This window comes from Phaseolus vulgaris, chromosome 2, assembly GCF_000499845.2.
Source record: "Phaseolus vulgaris cultivar G19833 chromosome 2, P. vulgaris v2.0, whole genome shotgun sequence".
Lineage (NCBI taxonomy): Eukaryota > Viridiplantae > Streptophyta > Magnoliopsida > Fabales > Fabaceae > Phaseolus > Phaseolus vulgaris.
Window position 1 is genome coordinate 13,448,091 of NC_023758.2, and position 19,842 is coordinate 13,467,932.

Here is a 19,842-nt window from a genome sequence, read left to right on the forward strand (position 1 = left end):
TTTGTTACTTTTGTAAATATTACGGATTAGAAATTCTAAAATAAAAAAAACGACACTTACCTTTTTAACCACTCTTTCAAAAACATTTAGTTGTCATTGATTACAATTAGAAACCACAAAGGTCCACTAAAAACGCACCAAAATTATGAATAAAGAGAAGGAATCTCACCGCAGGTGCTTGTTCTCGACCATATCCATGAAAATGCAGGGGTGCAGGAAGAAAAACGCCCAAGTTTTTCCAATTTTTGGGCCAGTGCAAGAATATGGCTGCCTGCTTCATCTAAATTTGTTGGGTCTAAGAAGTTATTTTGAGCTTCGTAAAAGCCCAATGAGCTTGATAACTGCCACAAGCATTGTACTTCCGAGTCTAACTAACTTTTATACTAGTAAATCCAAGAATTTTTTTTAGTAAATTATTTTAAAAAAAATTCTTACCTCTAAAGTGAGATGAAGATTGTATATATATATTTTTTTAAAATTATTAATCTCTTCTATTTTTTAAATATGTAATTTTGATATGCTTTAGTATCTAACGTGAAAAGTAATAAGGATTAGAAGACATTGATATTAACATTTGAAAAGTTTTCTTGAGTAAGCCTTTGTCTCAATGTTTGGTAATCGCTTACAATGGAATAACATGGGATGACGATAGACTACAAGTAACGATGATTAATGAAACCAGATTATTATTTATTGTAAATTACAAAAATTAAGGTACACAGTTAAGCAAGAAGATGCAACAGATCTGGACCCAACACATACACCCAGCAAAAGATTCAGAAAAAGTGAAAAACTTTCACCCAAAAGTCTGTTCCATAATTCCAACAAACTCACTTCTATCAATTAGTTGATCACCATTTTGATCAACTGCATTGATCATTTTCTGACATTCCATTAAATCCTTAACTAACCCCAGAGAGGACAACACCCTTTGCAACTCTCTTGCCTCTATAAACCCATCTTTGTTTTGGTCAAACACATCAAAGGCTTCTTCTACCTCCGACAAGGTAACATCTTCATCGAACAATTCCTCAATTTCTTGAACACCACATTCCTCAATCCCATCACATTCACACTGAACGATCATTCCTAGCTTTTCCATCACCAAAACCACCTCTTCTTTGCACACTCTTGGCCCTCTCTCAGTGTAGTCCAAGCCCTGCTTCACAGCTTCACAATTTGACTCAACTGTAGTTTTGATCCATGTCTTCCCTTTTTGAGAGACACAACTAAACACAAACTTGAAGTAAAACAAGAATGAGAAGAAACCCTTTGTTCTCCACGCTAGAATTCCAAGACATGAAGAGAGCAAAAATAAGGTTGTATTACTACCGTGTTTGTTCTCCATGTTGATAGCTAAACTTGGGAAATAGCACACTGAACTATACTATTGTGGATGATGTACTTGTTCTAAGATCCAATGTCCAATTATTTATTGGCAAAAAAGAGACCCTTTTCTGAGCTTCAACTAGAAGCGTCAACTCTTCAACGTGATACAAGGGGAAATGTGTCTGCGACTACATTGCTTCAAGCTTTCCCGGAAGAAAGGAAGTGTTTGGTAGAGAAACATTTTATGCTTAGTGTGAGGAGAAAAAAAGTTTCATCAACTTGAATTTCTGTGAAATTTACAAAGGGATATAAAATAGTGACATATGGATCGTGAACGCTTGAACTTTCTTAATGATTCATAATAAAGTTCACATGCAATTCTTGGTAAAATAAGTTGTTTCAAAAACGCGTTCAGAAGGGAGTTTCTCCACAAGTTCTTCCAACGAATATGCCAACAAAATGTCTGGTCACTTCACCAATATTCTTTCCTTCCCTTTAGTGAGGGCTTTTCTTACGGAAGTAGTCTAATATTTTTCGTAAATTATAAAGATGGATAGATTTTTAAATAATTATATAATTGAGTAACTTGTACTATAGTAATAATAACAATTCTAAAATAAAGAAGTCGTATTTTAAAACAGGATTTCAGTTCATATTGTAATTTTTGTCTCGTAAGAAGTCGTGTATGAGTGATTGAAGAATTTTATTTTCCTTTTTTAGTAAAGTTGTCCTAACAAGAATATTTTTTTTTGGTTGAAGTGGTGTTTGATAACATGTTTTACAATTTTTTTTTTTATTTTGTGAAGTTGGGCATGCTTAAAAATCGTGCTTCCTAGCATGTTTTTATTTATTTATTTCTTTATTCCTTATTTGTTTTTTCTTTTTATAAATTTAGATAATGTAGTTAACTATTTATTTAAATTCTAATTGAATGTATTTTGGATAATTTAAAATATTAATGTAGTTAAATTTATTTAATTTTTTTAAATAGTTAAATATTTAGTTAATTTAATTAATTAATATAATTACTTAGGTTAATTGAATGTAATTTCTAAAAAAACTAAAGTAATGCCACTAAAATATATGTTACCATTGAAATAAGATTAATTCAAATAAAAGGAAAAATATCGTTAATAAGAACAAAAAAAACATATGTATCTTAGTGAGAATCATTGTCACAAGATGATCTTCTAAGTTGTCTTCTCGACTTTTTATGTGTTGCGTGTCAGTAAATGATGGTGCAACTGGTGATCCATGTTCATTGTGATCATGTTTCTCTTCACTGTTCTCACTTCTATTATCGGACGTTTGTGAAGACATGGTTGGTCGATCGCAATTCATAGATTGTACTAAATTGTATGCAGAGAGCAGAATGGTCGAAGAAGTAGCAAATATATTATTTGATAAAGTTGAAAAAAAAATCCGTTGAGATGAAAATATGTTATGTGTGGAAGGAACTTGATGTTAAGATGATAATTGACCAAGCAATGTGAGAATGTTACCGATGTATCTGAACGTTGGAGGTGGTTGAAAATTAAAATCAATAACATATTGAGTTAAAATTATTGAGAAACAGAAGAAGATCCAATATGTTGATATTGTGGTTGAGATTGTGTTTGTTGAAGGTAGTGGAACATGTCATTGTGTTGGAAAAGTAATGGGTGTGATTAAAATTATAGTATGAAATGTGATATAAAATGAACTTACATTGTCCATTCCATATGTTGTGTAGTGTCATGCAAATGACCATTATTGTCGAACTGGTGTCCTTGAATTAGGCAGCTATGTTGATCATTTTAGATGACAATCCACTTTTCATAATATTGTGGTCAATTTCTATTCGCTCTTCCTCTCATGTCATCTTTATGAAGTTGGTCTAAGTTTAATGTATTGTAGGAATACATTGGTGAAACCCAAATTGCCTCATGACCCTATCAACTTGATGTTACTGTGAAAAAACATATAAGAGGAACAAATGCGCAACTCTCAGGAGGGACATCAATGTGATGAAATACCTGACGTTATCTGCACAATAAGGAGTCCACAAAACTAAAAAAAAATTATTATTAGGATGAGTGATGAGTGTGATAAAATACCTATGTGGGAAATAATTGGATTTAGGAATGATCTCCTTTGATTGCAAGTGGTTAAATGTGCTTCATAATAGATAAAGTGCATATGTAGGTGTGTGCTTTTCCTTTGTGTTGGATGAGACCACCCACGATAAAGAATAATTACTTAATTAACAAAATAAGAAATATAAATGTTGCATTTAATTACATTGTGAAGGGAATAAAATCCAACCTTTTCGCTAATGGAAAGCGAAGAACAATTTCAATGTCATTAGCAATTAACAACTTAATAGTAGAAGAAATACATGTAATGTGATCTCGTGCTTATGACCGCAATAATAACATGCAACCTTCAATATTTTTTTGACTGAGGTCAACGCCATGATATAGAGAACAATATAGACATGCCAAAAGAGTTAAGCCCCAATTGTAATTTTTCACATAATTAAGGTTTGTCAATAACATACGATACATTAGATGAACTCTACTAGCTAATGTTTATGAAATCAACAAACTTTTGATTAATGTTAAAATATGTGCTTGTGCATGTCGCCTTATAATGAGCTTGGTTGCATTATCAACCAACTCTCAAAATGCATTGTTAAATCAAGATAATTTTATCGTATTTTCTTTAACCACTTTAGCGGGTGGTAACAAACTGAGTAGTTGCTCACAAATTAAAACCAAGTAACCATATGTGACAACGATTATAGGTTCTCCATCAATTTGGAGACCAAGTTGCAATACAACATCCTCTAAAGTGATAACTTCAAGAGATGACCAAATCCAACGTGATAAATTAAAATTTGTACTTATGGGTTAACCATGTCCAAATGCTTTATTATCCAAATTGCCTGATGTGAAGGTCGAAGTAGTCTTTCATCACTTTTCAAATTAATTTAGTTACGTGTTTGTGTTGTAGTCATAATAAATACATGTCGGATTAGAAGTTATGATTGAAAGCCATAACAACAATAACCTAATATTAAAGGAAAATGGTGTTTATTTATAAATTGCATGAAAAAATTAATAAAATTATTTTAACCAACAAATAATAATTAAATTCATAAATACATGAAAATAATAAAATAATTTAAACCTTAAAGTTTTAGTTTATTAATATTTTATTTTAGACTTAAACAAGTTTCATATTTTTAATATTTGACCAAATTTTATTTTACTAACTAATATGGGTATCTAAGAAATTAAACATATTTTTAAGTCCTAAATAAAATATTTATTTTGATTCACTAGTGCAAAAAGAGGACTTTACGACGTGCATAAACACCCGTTTAAGTGGAGACATCATCTACAGAAAAAAAATTAGTGGCAATTTTGGAAATAAGATCAACATATAGACTATAGTTCTAATTATAACTGTCATCTATTTGAAAAACGAGCATATGGACTACAATTTGGTGGGCAACCGTAATCTATAGTGACTACTATATACTATGATTTTTTAGACAACCGTTGTCTATACCTGTTTCTATCATATAGACTACGATTATTAACTCATGATTGTCTTCTATATACTTTTTTATATTCCACTCCAGGCCTTTTCGTCTTCGTGCTTTCTTCTCTATTGCTCCCATTCTTGTCTTCTCTACGACCTCTCCTTGCTGTCAGTGTTCTCATTCCTTGTAATGTGCCTTTCGTATTGTTTTCTATGTTGTTTTTCATATTTTTTAGCTTTCTTGATGGGTTTTTCTCCATGTTCAATATTGAAAGAAGGGGTTCCCAAGTTCGAAACTACTACTTGTGTTCTCCTTATCGTTGTTGTTGTGCATCATCACTGAAACTCTTGAGCTCCTCCACAACCTCTGTCCACCATCTCGATATCTAACTTTTGTTAAGATTAATAAAGTCTAAGTTCAAGGGGGGGGAGGTGAATTGGACTTAGGGAAATTTTCGCAAAAGTACAATTTCAGAAATCTTGACAAAAAAAAGAAGAGATTGATTTAAAGAAAAACATATTTGATTCTTTATTCCAATAAGCAATTTGAAAAATATAACAAATTGATTTTAGAATCAATAGATTTTATTTATGGCTTATCAATTCTAATCTTTATCTAGAGAATTGTTATGAACAAACCAGAAATAAAAACTTTAACAAAACAAGTGAGCTAAGATCTTAAATTCAGATTTAAAGAAAAGTATTTTATACACACAATTTCAAAGATCTAATCAAACTAGTTATTCAAAGATTTATTCAAGAAACAACAAAATGTAATTTTGCACCAATTTTTCTTTTTCACACAAATTTGATATAGGAGATTAAGAACAATTCTTAATTTAGGATTGCTTTCAATATCTTTATGAGAAAATCATTCAATGATCCATGTTTTCTTGGGTTCAAAGATTGATTAAAGGCTTTAGAATTTGGAAAACAAAATGTGATATATGTCAGAAAAATTGTTAAAAACAACCGATTCAATTTTGAAACAATAGGTTTATTTTATCATAGATATCCAAATTTCAGATTTAAAAATGCAGTGATTAAGAGAAGAGAGAAGTACACACAGATTTATATTGGTTCACCCAACATGAGCTACATCTAGTCCCACCTTACACCAAGATGAATTTCACTAAAACCACAACAATCTTTACAAAAAGAATACAAACACAATAGTTCTTGAAACCTACAAGAACCAGAAACACAAATTGAAAAACCCTTTTTCATAAGCTTTCTACTTCAAGAAACACTATCAAGAAACATACACTAAAACACTTATACAATGAAAGAAGATTAGGAAAGAAAACACCTTGATAGTAGACTCAAGAGTTCGAACCAGGATCCTCAAAGCTGCAACACTTGCCATAACCTTGAATTTCAAGCCAAAGGCACCAACACAAGAGCACTTAAAAGTTTTTAAGAAAAACTTTCAAAAACTAAAAACTCAATGTAAAATCTCAATGAAAACACTTGAAAACTTAATGCAAATCGTGATTGCAAGGGGTGATTTGACCTGAGATTAACCTCCTTTTTTATAGGTTTCAAATCAAAACAAATTTTTAAAAAACAGTCAATGACTGTTACAAAAACAACAGATTAAAGTTAAAAAGAACAATTTTTTTTAAAAATACTCTTGGTGGTAACATAACTACTTTCTGATTAGTTGAAGAAAATGTGAACAAAATAGAATTTGGAGTTTAAAATAGAATTGTGAAAATGCTAACAGTTTTGAACCAGTACCAAAGAATCAATTGTTTTGTTAAAAACAGATTAAATTCTTATGCAGTAAAACAGTTTTTGAAAAACTTGGAGCAGATTTTTTAGAACACTTTTTAAGAGACCCTTGTGCTTAAGTTCATCATCGTGGCTATTAGATAGGTTTGACCAAGGTGAAAAGGCTACTTAAACAATTATAACCTAACTAATACCATGAATTACATTTTTCATAAACCTTTTAACAAGTTGTCTTTATCAAACACATCTTTCATTGTCGCAATTATAACCTAACTAAGACCATGTTACAATATTGGTCTTGCAACTTACGTTGTCGCACATTCTTCTCTCTGGTGCAGAAAACACTTTTTATGACGGTTAAAAAATATCTTTTATGTCGGTTTTAGAACCTTTATAGATGTAGGTGGCATTGTACAACCTTCATGAGAAGTTCACTTTTTTATGTTAGACCCAAAGGAACTGTCATATAAAATTCACATTATGACAATTGAAATTACACCCTTCATAGAAAATATTACTTCTATTACATATGATATTTTAACCGTCATAAAATATGTTATTTTCTATGACAGATGTTCTTGCCGGTTGACTTGCTTGCCGGTTGACTCTGATGACAAGCTCTAACTCTGTTTGTCTTTTCACAAATTTGTCTTATCTCTTGTTGCTCTTAAACGTAACTCCGTTGAAACAGAGGGGGCCTTCCCTGTTGATTGCACTTCGACGATCAAGTCAGTACAGTACAGAGTTTATAAGATTTTAAGAAGTAATAAGTTTCAGTTTTAGAAACAATGTACCTTTACCTAGGGTCTCAAGCCCCTTTAATGGCTTACCTCTTGTAACAACTTTCCATCACGAGAATCTAATCTCAACTGAAAGCATACTCAACAGGAAAATATTTTGTTCAGGGTTACACTCTCACGGTGCTGCAACAGAACGAAATCCTTCCTTCAGGGAGTGCATAAAATAATAACAGAATAACCACCAGGGTACCAACTCATGTACTACATCAGGGGTCCAGTCTGTTTATGTAGGCACCCTCTGGGTGGTGCTACGTTATCTTTCATTATACATGTAACCTAACCTCTATGTGACCTAACACACATGGGCTTAGGTTTAAAAGAAAACACTTACTTAACTTATACCCCATACATGCTGAAAAAGATGCTTTGAAGTCTCCAAATCCAAGAGGAAAGCTTGAAGACCTTGTTGCTGGGTGTGTGTGTGTTGTCTAGTTATTTGAAACTTGTTAATTCACTCCTTAAGTTGATCCAATTTCATTTGAATCTTTAACCTTTTGAAAAGATGTGTTTTCTAAAAAGCTGTCAAAATTTCAACAGGTTATTTTTCAAAACAACAGGTTATTTTACCTTAGCAGTTTTTGAAAAACTTGGTTGACTTTGCTGTCAAACCAAAACAATCGATGGTTTCGACAAAATAATCGATTGTTTTCCTCAAAACCTTAACAGAATTATGTTAAGCAGTTTTAATATGTTTTAAATGATCCTAACTAACTTGGCTCCTTTATTAAATGTTTTTGACCACTTGGTGGGTCTATATAAAGGTCGTTTTACGCTCTTAATCTTGGAGTAACAGAAAGAGTTTACCAAAACAGTTTTTCTAAGATTTGAAAGAGCTTTGGATCATTCTTAACTGTGTGGAATATGATTGGGTTGTAATTCTAAACTTTAAGCTTTGTAATACCCAGGTGTATTCTATTCCCTTCTTCCTTGATTACTGTATTTCTGTAGTTGTGTTGCCAATGAGTGTTGTGTGTTCTTGAGGTGTTCAAGATCAACATTCTTGGTGTGGTTTGCCAAAGGTAGTGTGTTTCTTGAGGGGTTCAAGGTCACTACTTTGGTGTGTGGTGTTTGTAATTTGGTTTTGATTGCATAGTGGAATACCCAGTGGTTTCTGGGGACTGGATGTAGCTCTTGGTGTAAGAGTGAACTAGTATAAATTGTTTGTGTGCTTATATCTTACCCTTAACTCTTTAAATTATGTTTTTAAGTTGTTTTTATTAACTACTGATAAAAATAACCGATTGTTTCGACAAAACAATCGATTGTTTTTCTGATATCATCTTAAAACAGTTTTGGGTATTTGTTTCCTTGATTCTTTTCTCTGTAATTCATCATTGATTTTCATTATACCTTCAAAGTTTGCGAAAATCCCTCTTAAACAATTCACCCCCCTCTCGTTTAAGGCCATATATTCTAACAATTGGCATCAAGAGCTTGGTTCTTGAAAGTTATTCAAGTTTTGATCCTAAATCTTTTTTAAATGGCTGAAAAGTTTTCTTTTGGGGAAGGTGCCTGTTTAAACAAACCACCTCTGTTTTGTGGACTGAATTATCAATTATGGAAGGTTAGAATGAAATTCTTTGTTGAATCTATAGATAGAAAAATCTGGAATGTTATTACAAATAGCTATCTCATGCCTATATCTGAAAATGTTTCTTCTGAAAGAGAACATCTTGATTCTGTAGCTATGAACATCATTGTATCTGCACTTGATTCTGATGAATTGCTCAAGGTTTTAGAATGTAGTTCTGCCAAAGAAATGTGGAATACCCTTGAAGAGTATCACAAGAATCCAAGGAGTGCCTTGATAGAAAAAGAAGAATCTTTTGTTGAATCTTTTTCTTCAGAATCCAGAAAAGAGGTTTGTCTTATAACAAAAGAAGAATTTGGATCAAGTCAAGCTGCTGGGAACAAAAACTGTCAGTACTCAAGTGATGAGAGTGAAGAGGAAACATTTAGGTTGCTGTTTAAGAAATTCAGCAAGTTCCTAAAGAAGAGAAACAACAAAAGTGACTCATTCAACAAGTATGATAACAAGAAACCTACCGAGTTTAACACTAACAAATATACATGCTTTGGATGTGGTGAACAGGGTCATATTAAAACTGAATACCCCAACAAAAAGAGGAAAAACTTCAAGAAGCATGAGAAGAAAGGAAAATCGCGAAGAGCTTATAATGATGACTCATCAAGCTCCTCTTCAAGTGATGAAGAAGAAGCAAATTTATGTCAAATGACAAGACAAGAAAGTGACACAAGCAGTGTAAGTTCAAGCTCTTCCATTAATGTTGAAAACTATAGCCAACTTCTTGAGGTCTTCAATGAGACTCATGAAGAAGCTAACAGGTTGGCCCTTTTGAACAATCGGTTGAAAGATTTAAACATCTGGTTGGAAAATCGAGTCAAGACTTTGGAAGAAGAGTTGAACCATTCAAAAACAGATTTTGAAAGTTTGGAAATGATTTACAAAAACTCCTCTTGCAAGTGTGATTCTAGCTTTTGTGAAAATTGTGAATCTCTTCAAAAGAAGGTTCACTATCTTTTAAAAACCATGGACAAGTTTTCCAAAGGCCAATCCAATCTTGAAACTGTTCTTGCTTCTCAAAAATGTGGTTTTGGCAAGGTTGGGTTGGGGTTTAATCCAAACAGCAATAACAGATATGTTTCAAAACCCTTTTCAAGTTTCTTTGAAAAACAACCTGTTGTTTTATCGAAACAACCGGTTGAAATTTGTCATTACTGCATGAAAAGGGGCCACACTATTAGATTCTGCAGAGTAAGAAGGTTTTCTGTTCCTAAAGGTATTTTGAAATGGTTTCCTAAGGTTTTTAAGGTTCCTAAGGTCCCTACTAACTTCATTGGACCCAAATTCATAAGGGGACCAAATCTTGCTTCTTAATCTTTTCTTGTAGGTATCCTTGGCAGCCAAGAATCATTTTTGGACTTGAAGAATGACTGCTAAAGGGAAGTATATCAAGAGCAAAGACAATCTTTGTACCTATACTTTCAATCGTATATGTCTTGCAAGGTTCTTTGAATGTCAAGAGACATCCTTGGCACATGCATAGTGTTGATCAAAAGAGAAACTTCAAAGAGAGTATGTGTGTTTTCATTTCTCAATTTATGTAAATGTGACTTGTGACCATATGAACATCTCAAAGTCTTCTTTTTGAGTGAATCTATTGGGGTTCTCTATGCAAAGGTATGAACAAATTGCATACTGCATTTTCATCAATTTAAAAGATATTGTTTTGGTTATGAAAAATGTTCTTTTTGTTATCACAGTAAAACAACCGATTGTTTTTTCGAAACAACCGATTGTTTTTCCTCTGACACCTTTGTATAATGCTGCCAAGTTTGCTTATGCATGATTAAACCTATTTCTCTTTTTCAAATCTTGGTTTTGGACAAATATACATTGAGTGTGCCTCAGAATTTGATAATAAAAGATTATATCCACTTGTTTTCTTGAAAGCTCTATATCATTTTCTATTTCTTGAAATGTCAACATTGTTTGTATTGGTGATCTACTATATTATCATTATGATTTATGCTTTGTACAACCCTTCTCATTTTCTATTTGTGAGAGAAAATAGGGGGATCTGTTTATGCTTAATTTGGTTGTATAAGATAGCTTTAAAACTGATGCATTATGTTGTTGCTTCTCTGCACTTGAAAGCACTTGATTACTTCAATTTTTCTGGTTTTTCTGCTAATGTTGTATATGCAGAAAACTGGTTTGTGTGTGTCTTGTTATCTTGCTGCTATACTTGCTTTGTATATGCATCAATTCTGTGTTACAAGACCTTTCAAGTACATGTGCTATGATGAAGAATGATCAAAGTGGAACTTATGGTTCAAGAGCATATACACCTTACTCATATTCTTGACAAGTCAAAATTCATGACCTATGTAAAGAAACTTCAAGAATAAAGAGTTTGATTTGGTGTTGTTGATGACTTATATCTGTGGAGGAGTCTGTCCATGTGGTGTTTGATGAAATCATTTGTAGTGATCTAGGTTCTACAAAGGTTTATACAAAAGAAGATGAGTAGAACATCACCTTGGAGAAGCTGGAATCCTGTCCAGAAAAACAACCGATTGATTCTGCGAAACAACCGGTTGAAATTCTGCAGCAGAAAGAGCTGCCAAAGGAATGGAGAATTCCAAGGGATCTTTCAGTGGAGAACATCATTGGATGCAAATGGGTTCTCAGAAACAAGCTGGATGAATCTGGAGTAGTTACAAGGAACAAGGCAAGGCTTGTGGCTAAAGGTTATAATCAAGAAGAAGGCATAGATTATGGTGAAACCTTTGCTCCAGTTGCAAGATTAGAAGTTGTAAGGTTGCTGTTGGCCTTTGTTTGTTTGAGTGGATTCAAATTGTTTCAAATGGATGTTAAGTGTGGTTTCCTCAATGGAATCATCAATGAGGAAGTCTATGTTGAACAACCACCGGGCTTTGAAGATCATCAACATCATAACCATGTATACAAGCTGAAAAAGGCCTTGTATGGGCTTAAGCAAGCTCCAAGGCAGTGTGGTATGAGAGGCTTAGTAACTTGTATATGTTCATCCTATGTAAAGTAAGTTGTATATGTTCATCCTATGCTTTTGGCTTCATAAGACCAAATGAGATTTTAAACATGCTTGAGGTAATGCAAAGGTATGAATGTATTTCATTATGCATTTCCCATGACTTTGAAAGATGATTTGCTTTGAAAAATAACATTTTCTTGTTGTCTCAGAAAAACAACCGATTGTTTTCACGAAACAACCGATTGTTTTACCTTTGGTACATTTGAATAAAGTTGTTATGATTTCTTATGCATGATTACAACTGTTTCTTTTCTTTCATAACCCATTATGAGTCAAATATGCATTTTTTGTGCCTCTGAATTAGATCATAAAGAGATATATTCTTTTTTTTCCTTGAAATTCAAAGCTTTTTATGAATGGAACCACATTGGTGGTTATGGGGTTGATGAATATTTGTGAATGTATCTTTGGAACGTCTGGAAGGTTTGCTCTTAACAAAAGAAAGAATATTTCTACCAAATCCACCTCTTGAGCAATCATTTGACCAACTTGAATTGCTAGATGAAGAAAAGATAGGGGGAGAAATTGTGGTCTCCTTGCTGAAATTTCTTGGAGTCTATGGTACTTTGATTCTGCTGCTGTCATAGCTCTTATACACCATAGATTTTGCTGCAATTCTGATATGGTATCAAAGATTTGTTGCTGCAATGGTGCTGCTACAACACACAGGTTTTTTGGTTTATCATGTTTCTGCTATATGTTGGTTTTCAATGCTGGAATTTCTATTGTTTGTATCCCTTCTTTCATTCTATTTGAGAAGACAAATAGGGGGAGAATGGTGTGGTTTTATGTGTTGTAGTGTTGCTGCTACACTATGGTGTTATCATGGTTTAAATTCTATTGTTGCCATGCTCTTATTCACCATAGTTCTGTTGCACACAAGTCTCATTTTGGCACTAGTTTTTATGGTTATTTGACTGGTTTTTCTGCTTAAAGGCTTATGCCGAAAACTGGTTTTGTGTGCCTTGGTATCCTGCTGGTATACTTGCTTTGTATATGCAAAAATTCTGTTTTGTAGGACCTTTCAAGTTCAAAAACAACAACACAAACAAACCAGGGATTTGTCTTCATCAAATAGGTGGAGATTGTTGAAAAAGATGCTTTGATGTGTCCAAATCCAAGAGGAAAGCTTGAAGACCTTGTTGTTGGGTGTGTGTGTATTGTCTAGTTGTTTGAAACTTGTTGATTCACTCCTTAAGTTGATCCAAGTTCATTTGAATCTTTAACCTTTTGAAAAGATGTGTTTTCTAAAAAGCTGTCAAAATTTCAACAGGTTGTTTTTCAAAACAACAGGTTATTTTACCTTAGCAGTTTTTGAAAAACTTGGTTGACTTTGCTGTCAAACCAAAACAATCGGTTGTTTCGACAAAACAACCGATTGTTTTCCTGAAAACCTTAACAAAATTCTGTTAAGCGGTTTTAATATGTTTTAAATGATCCTAACTAACTTGACTCCTTTATTAAATGTTTTTGACCACTTGGTGGGTCTATAGAAAGGTGATTTTACGCTCATAATCTTGGAGTAATAGAAAGAGTTTATCAAAATAGTTTTTCCAAGATTTGAAAGAGCTTTGGATCATTCTTAAGTGTGTGGAATAGGATTGGGTTGTAATTCTGAACTTTAAGCTTTGTAATACCCAGGTGTATTATATTCCCTTCTTCCTTGATTACTATATTTATGTAGTTGTGTTGCTAAGGAGTGTTGTGTGTTCTTGAGGTGTTCAAGATCAACATTCTTGGTGTGGTTTGCCAAAGGTAGTGTATTTCTTGAAGGGTTCAAGGTCACTACTTTGGTGTGTGGTGTTTGTAATTTGGTTTTGATTGCATAGTGGAATACCCAGTGGTTTCTGGGGACTGGATGTAGCTCTTGGTGTAAGAGTGAACCAGTATAAATTGCTTGTGTGCTTATCTCTTACCCTTAACTCTTTAAATTCTGTTTTTAAGTTGTTTTTATTAACTGCTGATAAAAACAACCGATTGTTTCGACAAAACAACCGATTGTTTTTCTGATATCATCTTAAAACAGTTTTGGGTATTTGTTTCCTTGATTCTTTTCTCTGTAATTCATCATTGATTTTCATTATACCTTCAAAGTTTGCAAAAATCCCTCTTAAACAATTCACCCCCCCTCTCGTTTAAGGCCGTATATTCTAACAATACGTACTTAGCGCACCCCAAGGTCCACAATTACCCTTCGCTAGCTGCCTAGCCTTACGTATGAAGGATTACCTTAATTATACGAAAACTGGCTTAGTCATACAACCAGAACCCAGTCACATGGTCCATTATACTAACCCAATAGTCAAGCTGACTTGCCTGTGCCATACACCAAGGTCCGACCACCGAGTACTGAGTTTTGAGCGTTCTGGTTGAGTACAACATTAATCATTTAAATGTTTTTAGTGAAATTCTGGCACCTTTAAAAATTTTGTTAATAGGCGAATAATCATTAACTTTTGGTGAATTATAATTATAAAATAAGTTGGTGCACTTATAAGTAGTTTATATTTTAAAATAAATTTTTGGATTAAATTGTTAAATAAATAAATGAGTACGAGGAAAGTTTTGTTATCTTAATATATTTTGACATTGTAACATACATCTTTAACTTAAGTGAGTTAATATATTTATCACTTATTTCAGGAGTTGTTGTATGTAGTAAAACCGAACACAAAAAATCTCTCTAATTACATCGTTCGATAACATGTAAGGACAAAATATAATCACTTCACCAACTAATACGATTTATTTGTTCTCTTAATTAATGGACACCAAACTTAATTTTATTTATATTATATTAGAATATTTAGGATTTTAGAAAAACATATATCTTATGTCAAATAGAAAATTTAATAGAGAGTTATTCAGTTTTTGAAGACATGTTTCAATATTTGAAAAAATTACAGGCACTTAAAGATTAATATAACAAAAATAATAAGATTTTTTTTATAGTAATTAATAAAGGAAAGCATGTGGCAAAAGATGGTTTCAATTATAAAATCATGTAAATGTTGCCGTGTGGTAAATTCACAATAAAATCAACCCTTGTTTTTGGAAGGGGGATTGGATTAATTATTGATTATTGAGCTTTTTTATGCACTAGTTAGATTAAGTATGATCAAATACCTTTCCAATTTGAATATTAATATGATTCCACCTACCCACCTAATCTTGGTTGGATTGTCTAATCTAATATGAATTTTATGACTATGAATAAGACATTCCACTCATGTGTACATACACTTCACAAAGTATTACCAATTAGTTGGTGTTCTCGATAGAAGTAAAAATGGAGAAAGTCCAAAATAAATCTTTGATGGAAGATTTTATTGACATGTTAATCAATGTATCAAAATAGGGCGCCATGACACAATTAAAAGAAAAATTAAGTTAAGAAATATTATAATTAAGCAAGAGATAAGAAGTTTTACTTTTAAGTTCGATGAAATTATAAAGAATTAAAAGAGTTATTTTTTTCTTCTACAATGGTGGTGCACTTCTTCTAATTAATTATAGTTGTTTTTCTCTCTAGTGTTGTAAAATGAGGATGAATTATTCTGGTTTTCATATTTTTTTGAGGTATTTCAAGGATCAAGGTTGTTCTTCACAAGCCAAATCATCTTATGCGACTCAAGCACAAAAGAAGACTTTTGCACAAGCATTGAATAACGCATGCGATATCCCTCTTTAACAACTTCCTTCTCCTTGCATCAAGGGAAACTTGATATTTGTTCAGATTGTTGAAGATGTGTATCTCACAGGTTTTGAAGATTGTAAAAATCACCTTAATGAAATAATAGTACTATCCAAATGTGACAAACCTCTTACTCGTATGGATGTGTGCAAAAAGTTGGATCTTGCCTATAAATCTCTAGAATCTTGGAAAGTTATTCCTCTAGGAAAATGATTTTATGAATTTGTTTTTTCTTCCCATGAAGACTTCAGAAGAGTCCTAGCAATGGGGTCTTGGAATCTCAATCCAAGTATCTTGAGAGTCTTTGATTGGACTAAAGACTTTGTGCCATCTTCCATGAATCTCACCAAAGCTCAATGTTGGGTCAGGATTCACAGTTTTCGTATGAAATATTAGCAATCAAAAGCAACTTTATCTATAGCGAGAGGGATTGATACTCCTTTTTCTCTTTGATGAATGCACCATGAATAAAACTATTTTTTTTTCTAGAGTGTTGGTTGATATTGCTATGCTATCTACTTTGCTAATCAAATTTTTGTGGAAAGATCTGTTTTTTCTTTTATTGTAGATATTGAATTCAATCATCTTCAACGCAAATCTCACTATTTTATCTCATCGTTTTTTCATTAGACACTAAAAAAAAGGAAACTTTGTATTTGCTTATGTTTCTTTGACAATTTCTTGAAACAATATAAGTATTAGTGAACATTATAATCAACATAATAATGCATGGTAATCACTGAAACAATATCTATTAATATTTTCAAATTTATTGGGATTTTTTTTCTCGGGTTTTTCACTGTAAATACAATCTTAAATACTTTCCAAGTTAGCCTATAATTTCAATGTTGGAAATAAATAGATTTTAACTTGTATATCTTTCCACTAGATGTATTTCGGAAAACCCTTTTATGTGAAAAAAGCACATGTTGTGTTTTTTAAAAGTTTATTGTTAATACACTGTTCATATATAAAAAGTTTATAATAAAGTCTTAATCTTAGTCATTAATGCATAATTGTATTCCATATTCTATAATGAATATAGAAATTGTATTCATTCACAAAATAATTAAGCAGATGTCCCTCGAAAGATTAATCTTAACCTGAAATCTAGCACAATTCTTCATATGCCATATTATCCAAATAGAGAAGGTGCTCACAACAAGTTTAATCAAAGTAACCAAAGGACTACCATCGCTCTTAATTAAAGAAAGCAGATCACCCACATTAGAGAATTGAGAATTAAGAAAAAAAAATGATTTCTTCATAATATCACCAGTCCAAATGAAATTTCTGGTCCACTGCTCAACTTGAATAGAAACAAGCCATTTATACACATTAAAACTATAAGCAAGGAAACTAGAAACCATAATATTAACCCAATTGGATCTGGCCCATCATGCTAAGAGATTTCCCTTTCAAATACGCAAACTTCAATTTGACTTTATCAGTCAAAGGTTGAAGAAACGTGCGCTTGGAAGCACCAACGAAGATAGGCACCCCTAAATAGTTAAAAAGGTAAAAGACCATTAAGGATTTCACTTACATAGTAGGTAATTTGTCTAAAAGCTCTATGAAGAATGATATGTTTGACTTCAATGTGCTTAAGTTCTATGATATAAATACTCGTAATGGCAAAGTTGTTCGTCCTCTTCTGCTAGGGGTTCTTCTGATCTTGCTGCTTGTGGCGGTATTTTTTATGGGAGTATGGGGGAGTTTATTGGTGGTTTTTCTGCTTTCCTTGATATTTAGACTGCTTTGGTTGCTAAGTTTTATGAAGTTATATATGTTATTGAAGAAGCTAAAAATATTGGTCTTACTAGTTTATGACTTAAATGTGATTCTGCCTTGGTTTGTGTTGCATTTACTATTAGGACTAATGTTCCTTGGATTCTTCATAATAGGTGGAAACACTTGCCTTGATTACTGTGGGAAAATCAGGTTTAGGATTTCTCACATTTTTCATGAAGGTAATGCTTGTGCTGACCAACTTGCTAATTTAGGGTTTATTCATAGAAAACAATTTCATTGGTATAATAGGCTTCCATCTAGTCTTTTCTTAGAATTCTCTATTAATAGGTATAGATTATCTAAGTATCGATTTTCTTAGGTTATTTATATATGGGTTTTGGTCTAGTCCCCCTATATTTGCTTGTATTTCTTTTCTTTATTTATTTTTTAATAATACATTTTTCATGTGGTGGCAGATGATTATTAATACTTGAGGTGTTAGCCTAGCTAAGATGTAAAGTTTCATAGTGATTCCTAGCATGAGATCTTTTATTAAAAAAAATTAAGCAGATAATATTTTAGAAATTCAGTGTGCTTTTTCTATGTTTCAGTTTATGAAATCATTTAATTATTAATCTTATTTGAAAATTATATTTTATATAAATTAACAATGTCAAATAAGATTCGAAATCAAGCAAGATGTATCATAAAGCATTCTAAAAATGTAAAAGTTAAGTATAAACATTCCCTTATGTAGTAGACTGTTTGACGGGTAAAAGATAATAAGATCGTCTGGTATATGCAATCTTCAGTGATCGTTGATGAAATCATAAGCACTATTTAGTTAGGCTTTTCACGTGCTTTGTGATCAAAACGATCACTGAAAATTGTCCTTTGGCATCTTTCTCCTCTTGTAGTGTTTAAAGGGATTGTCTAACAAAATCTTCTGATGTATCCATGAGCACTAGGGTCGTCTATCAAGGCCATTTGACAAGAATGTCTTATGTATACTAGTGTTGTTAGACCGTCTCACATGTTTCTTCACAATTGAAGTTATCTATTTGCATAACATTCTTCATTCCAAATGGTTCTCTTTAACATAGACACTTAAAGACTTTTCTATCACTGAATGAAGACTAGATTGTCTGATATGCCTTTTCTAAACTGTCTAATGGATCTATTCGTTATGAGATTGATAGCATCCTCTCATCCCATTTGGTTTTGCTTGAATTTTGAAGGAGATTGGCGGAAGCTTTGTGGAAGAAATGTGTCAAGGATGGACCCATTGGAGCTATGGATTCCTTGGAGTTGCATGAAGAGTAGGAAGAGTGATTGGTTCAGCCGTATCACTTGGAAAATGTGAAGAAGAAGACCAAGGTGTCTATCCTATAGAGGTTTAGACATAGAAGTGCTTAGGCTTGCAATTTGGTAGTATAACACTCATAAAATTGATCTTTTTTTTCGTGAGCCAAACACCTAAATTTATAGGAGAGAGGGTTGAACATTTTGGAGCCAAAATTTGAAAATTCAAAATAAAACTCTCCAATGAGAAGGTGCTATGTGGACTCATGATTTCCATGTTTAGCTCACACCTTCCATGCTAATCCTCTCCACTCCTAGGCTACCATGTGGACGTCCATGTGCTCCATGCAAGGTAATTTTTGTCCTGTGTTATATCCTAGACGTTCTAGGGTTACATTAGGCTCAAAGAAGTCAAATTATTACCCTAACTAGTCACTTTTAAGCCTAACTAGACATATTATACTATTGGCTCAAATACAAGCCCAAAAACCTATGCTACTTGGCCCAAATATTTGGTCCAATTATTTTATGTTACTAGGCCCAACACATGACCCACATTTTTTTGTCACTATTCAACTTTTTTTTAGTAGTAATTAGAGGGATTAAAAAAACTTTTCAAAAGGAATTATATAGTCTTTCACTAATCCCACTATATAATGAGTTAGACAGTTTATCACATAGCACATTGTATAGTGAGTTCATTGTTGTAATTTTTTTAATATGTGGAACGAAAAGTTTTTCATTAACCCCACAACATCTACCATGTCACCCCTTTTTGCTCATTATGATATATACAATTGTACTTTACTGATAATTTTTTTAAAACAGATTCAAAAATCTTTATAAAGGGATTAGACAATCTTTCACATATTTCACTATATAATTAGTTAAAGAGTTTATCACATATCACACTATATAGTGAGTTCATTATTGTAATTTTTTAATATGTGGATAAAAAACTTTTCACTAACCCTACAACGTCTACCATATCACCCCTTTCTGCTCATTATGATTATACAACTATATTTTACTAATAAAAAATAGTATTAAAAGGATTAAAAAAAACTATTTAAAGGGATTACACAGACTTGCACCCATCCCATTATATATTTAGTTAGACAGTCAA

The 19,842-nt window shown here is 32.4% G+C and overlaps 1 protein-coding gene across 1 annotated transcript; it reads right to left on the minus strand.

Moving 5' to 3' along the window:
- Positions 1 to 667: 667 nt before the first annotated feature.
- Positions 668 to 1,625, minus strand: LOC137809625 (probable calcium-binding protein CML46). Its single transcript, XM_068610731.1, has one exon. It carries the CDS (start codon positions 1,346 to 1,348, stop codon positions 797 to 799), a length of 552 nt encoding a protein of 183 aa, XP_068466832.1. The 5' UTR covers positions 1,349 to 1,625; the 3' UTR covers positions 668 to 796.
- Between the last annotated feature and the right edge of the window lie 18,217 nt (positions 1,626 to 19,842).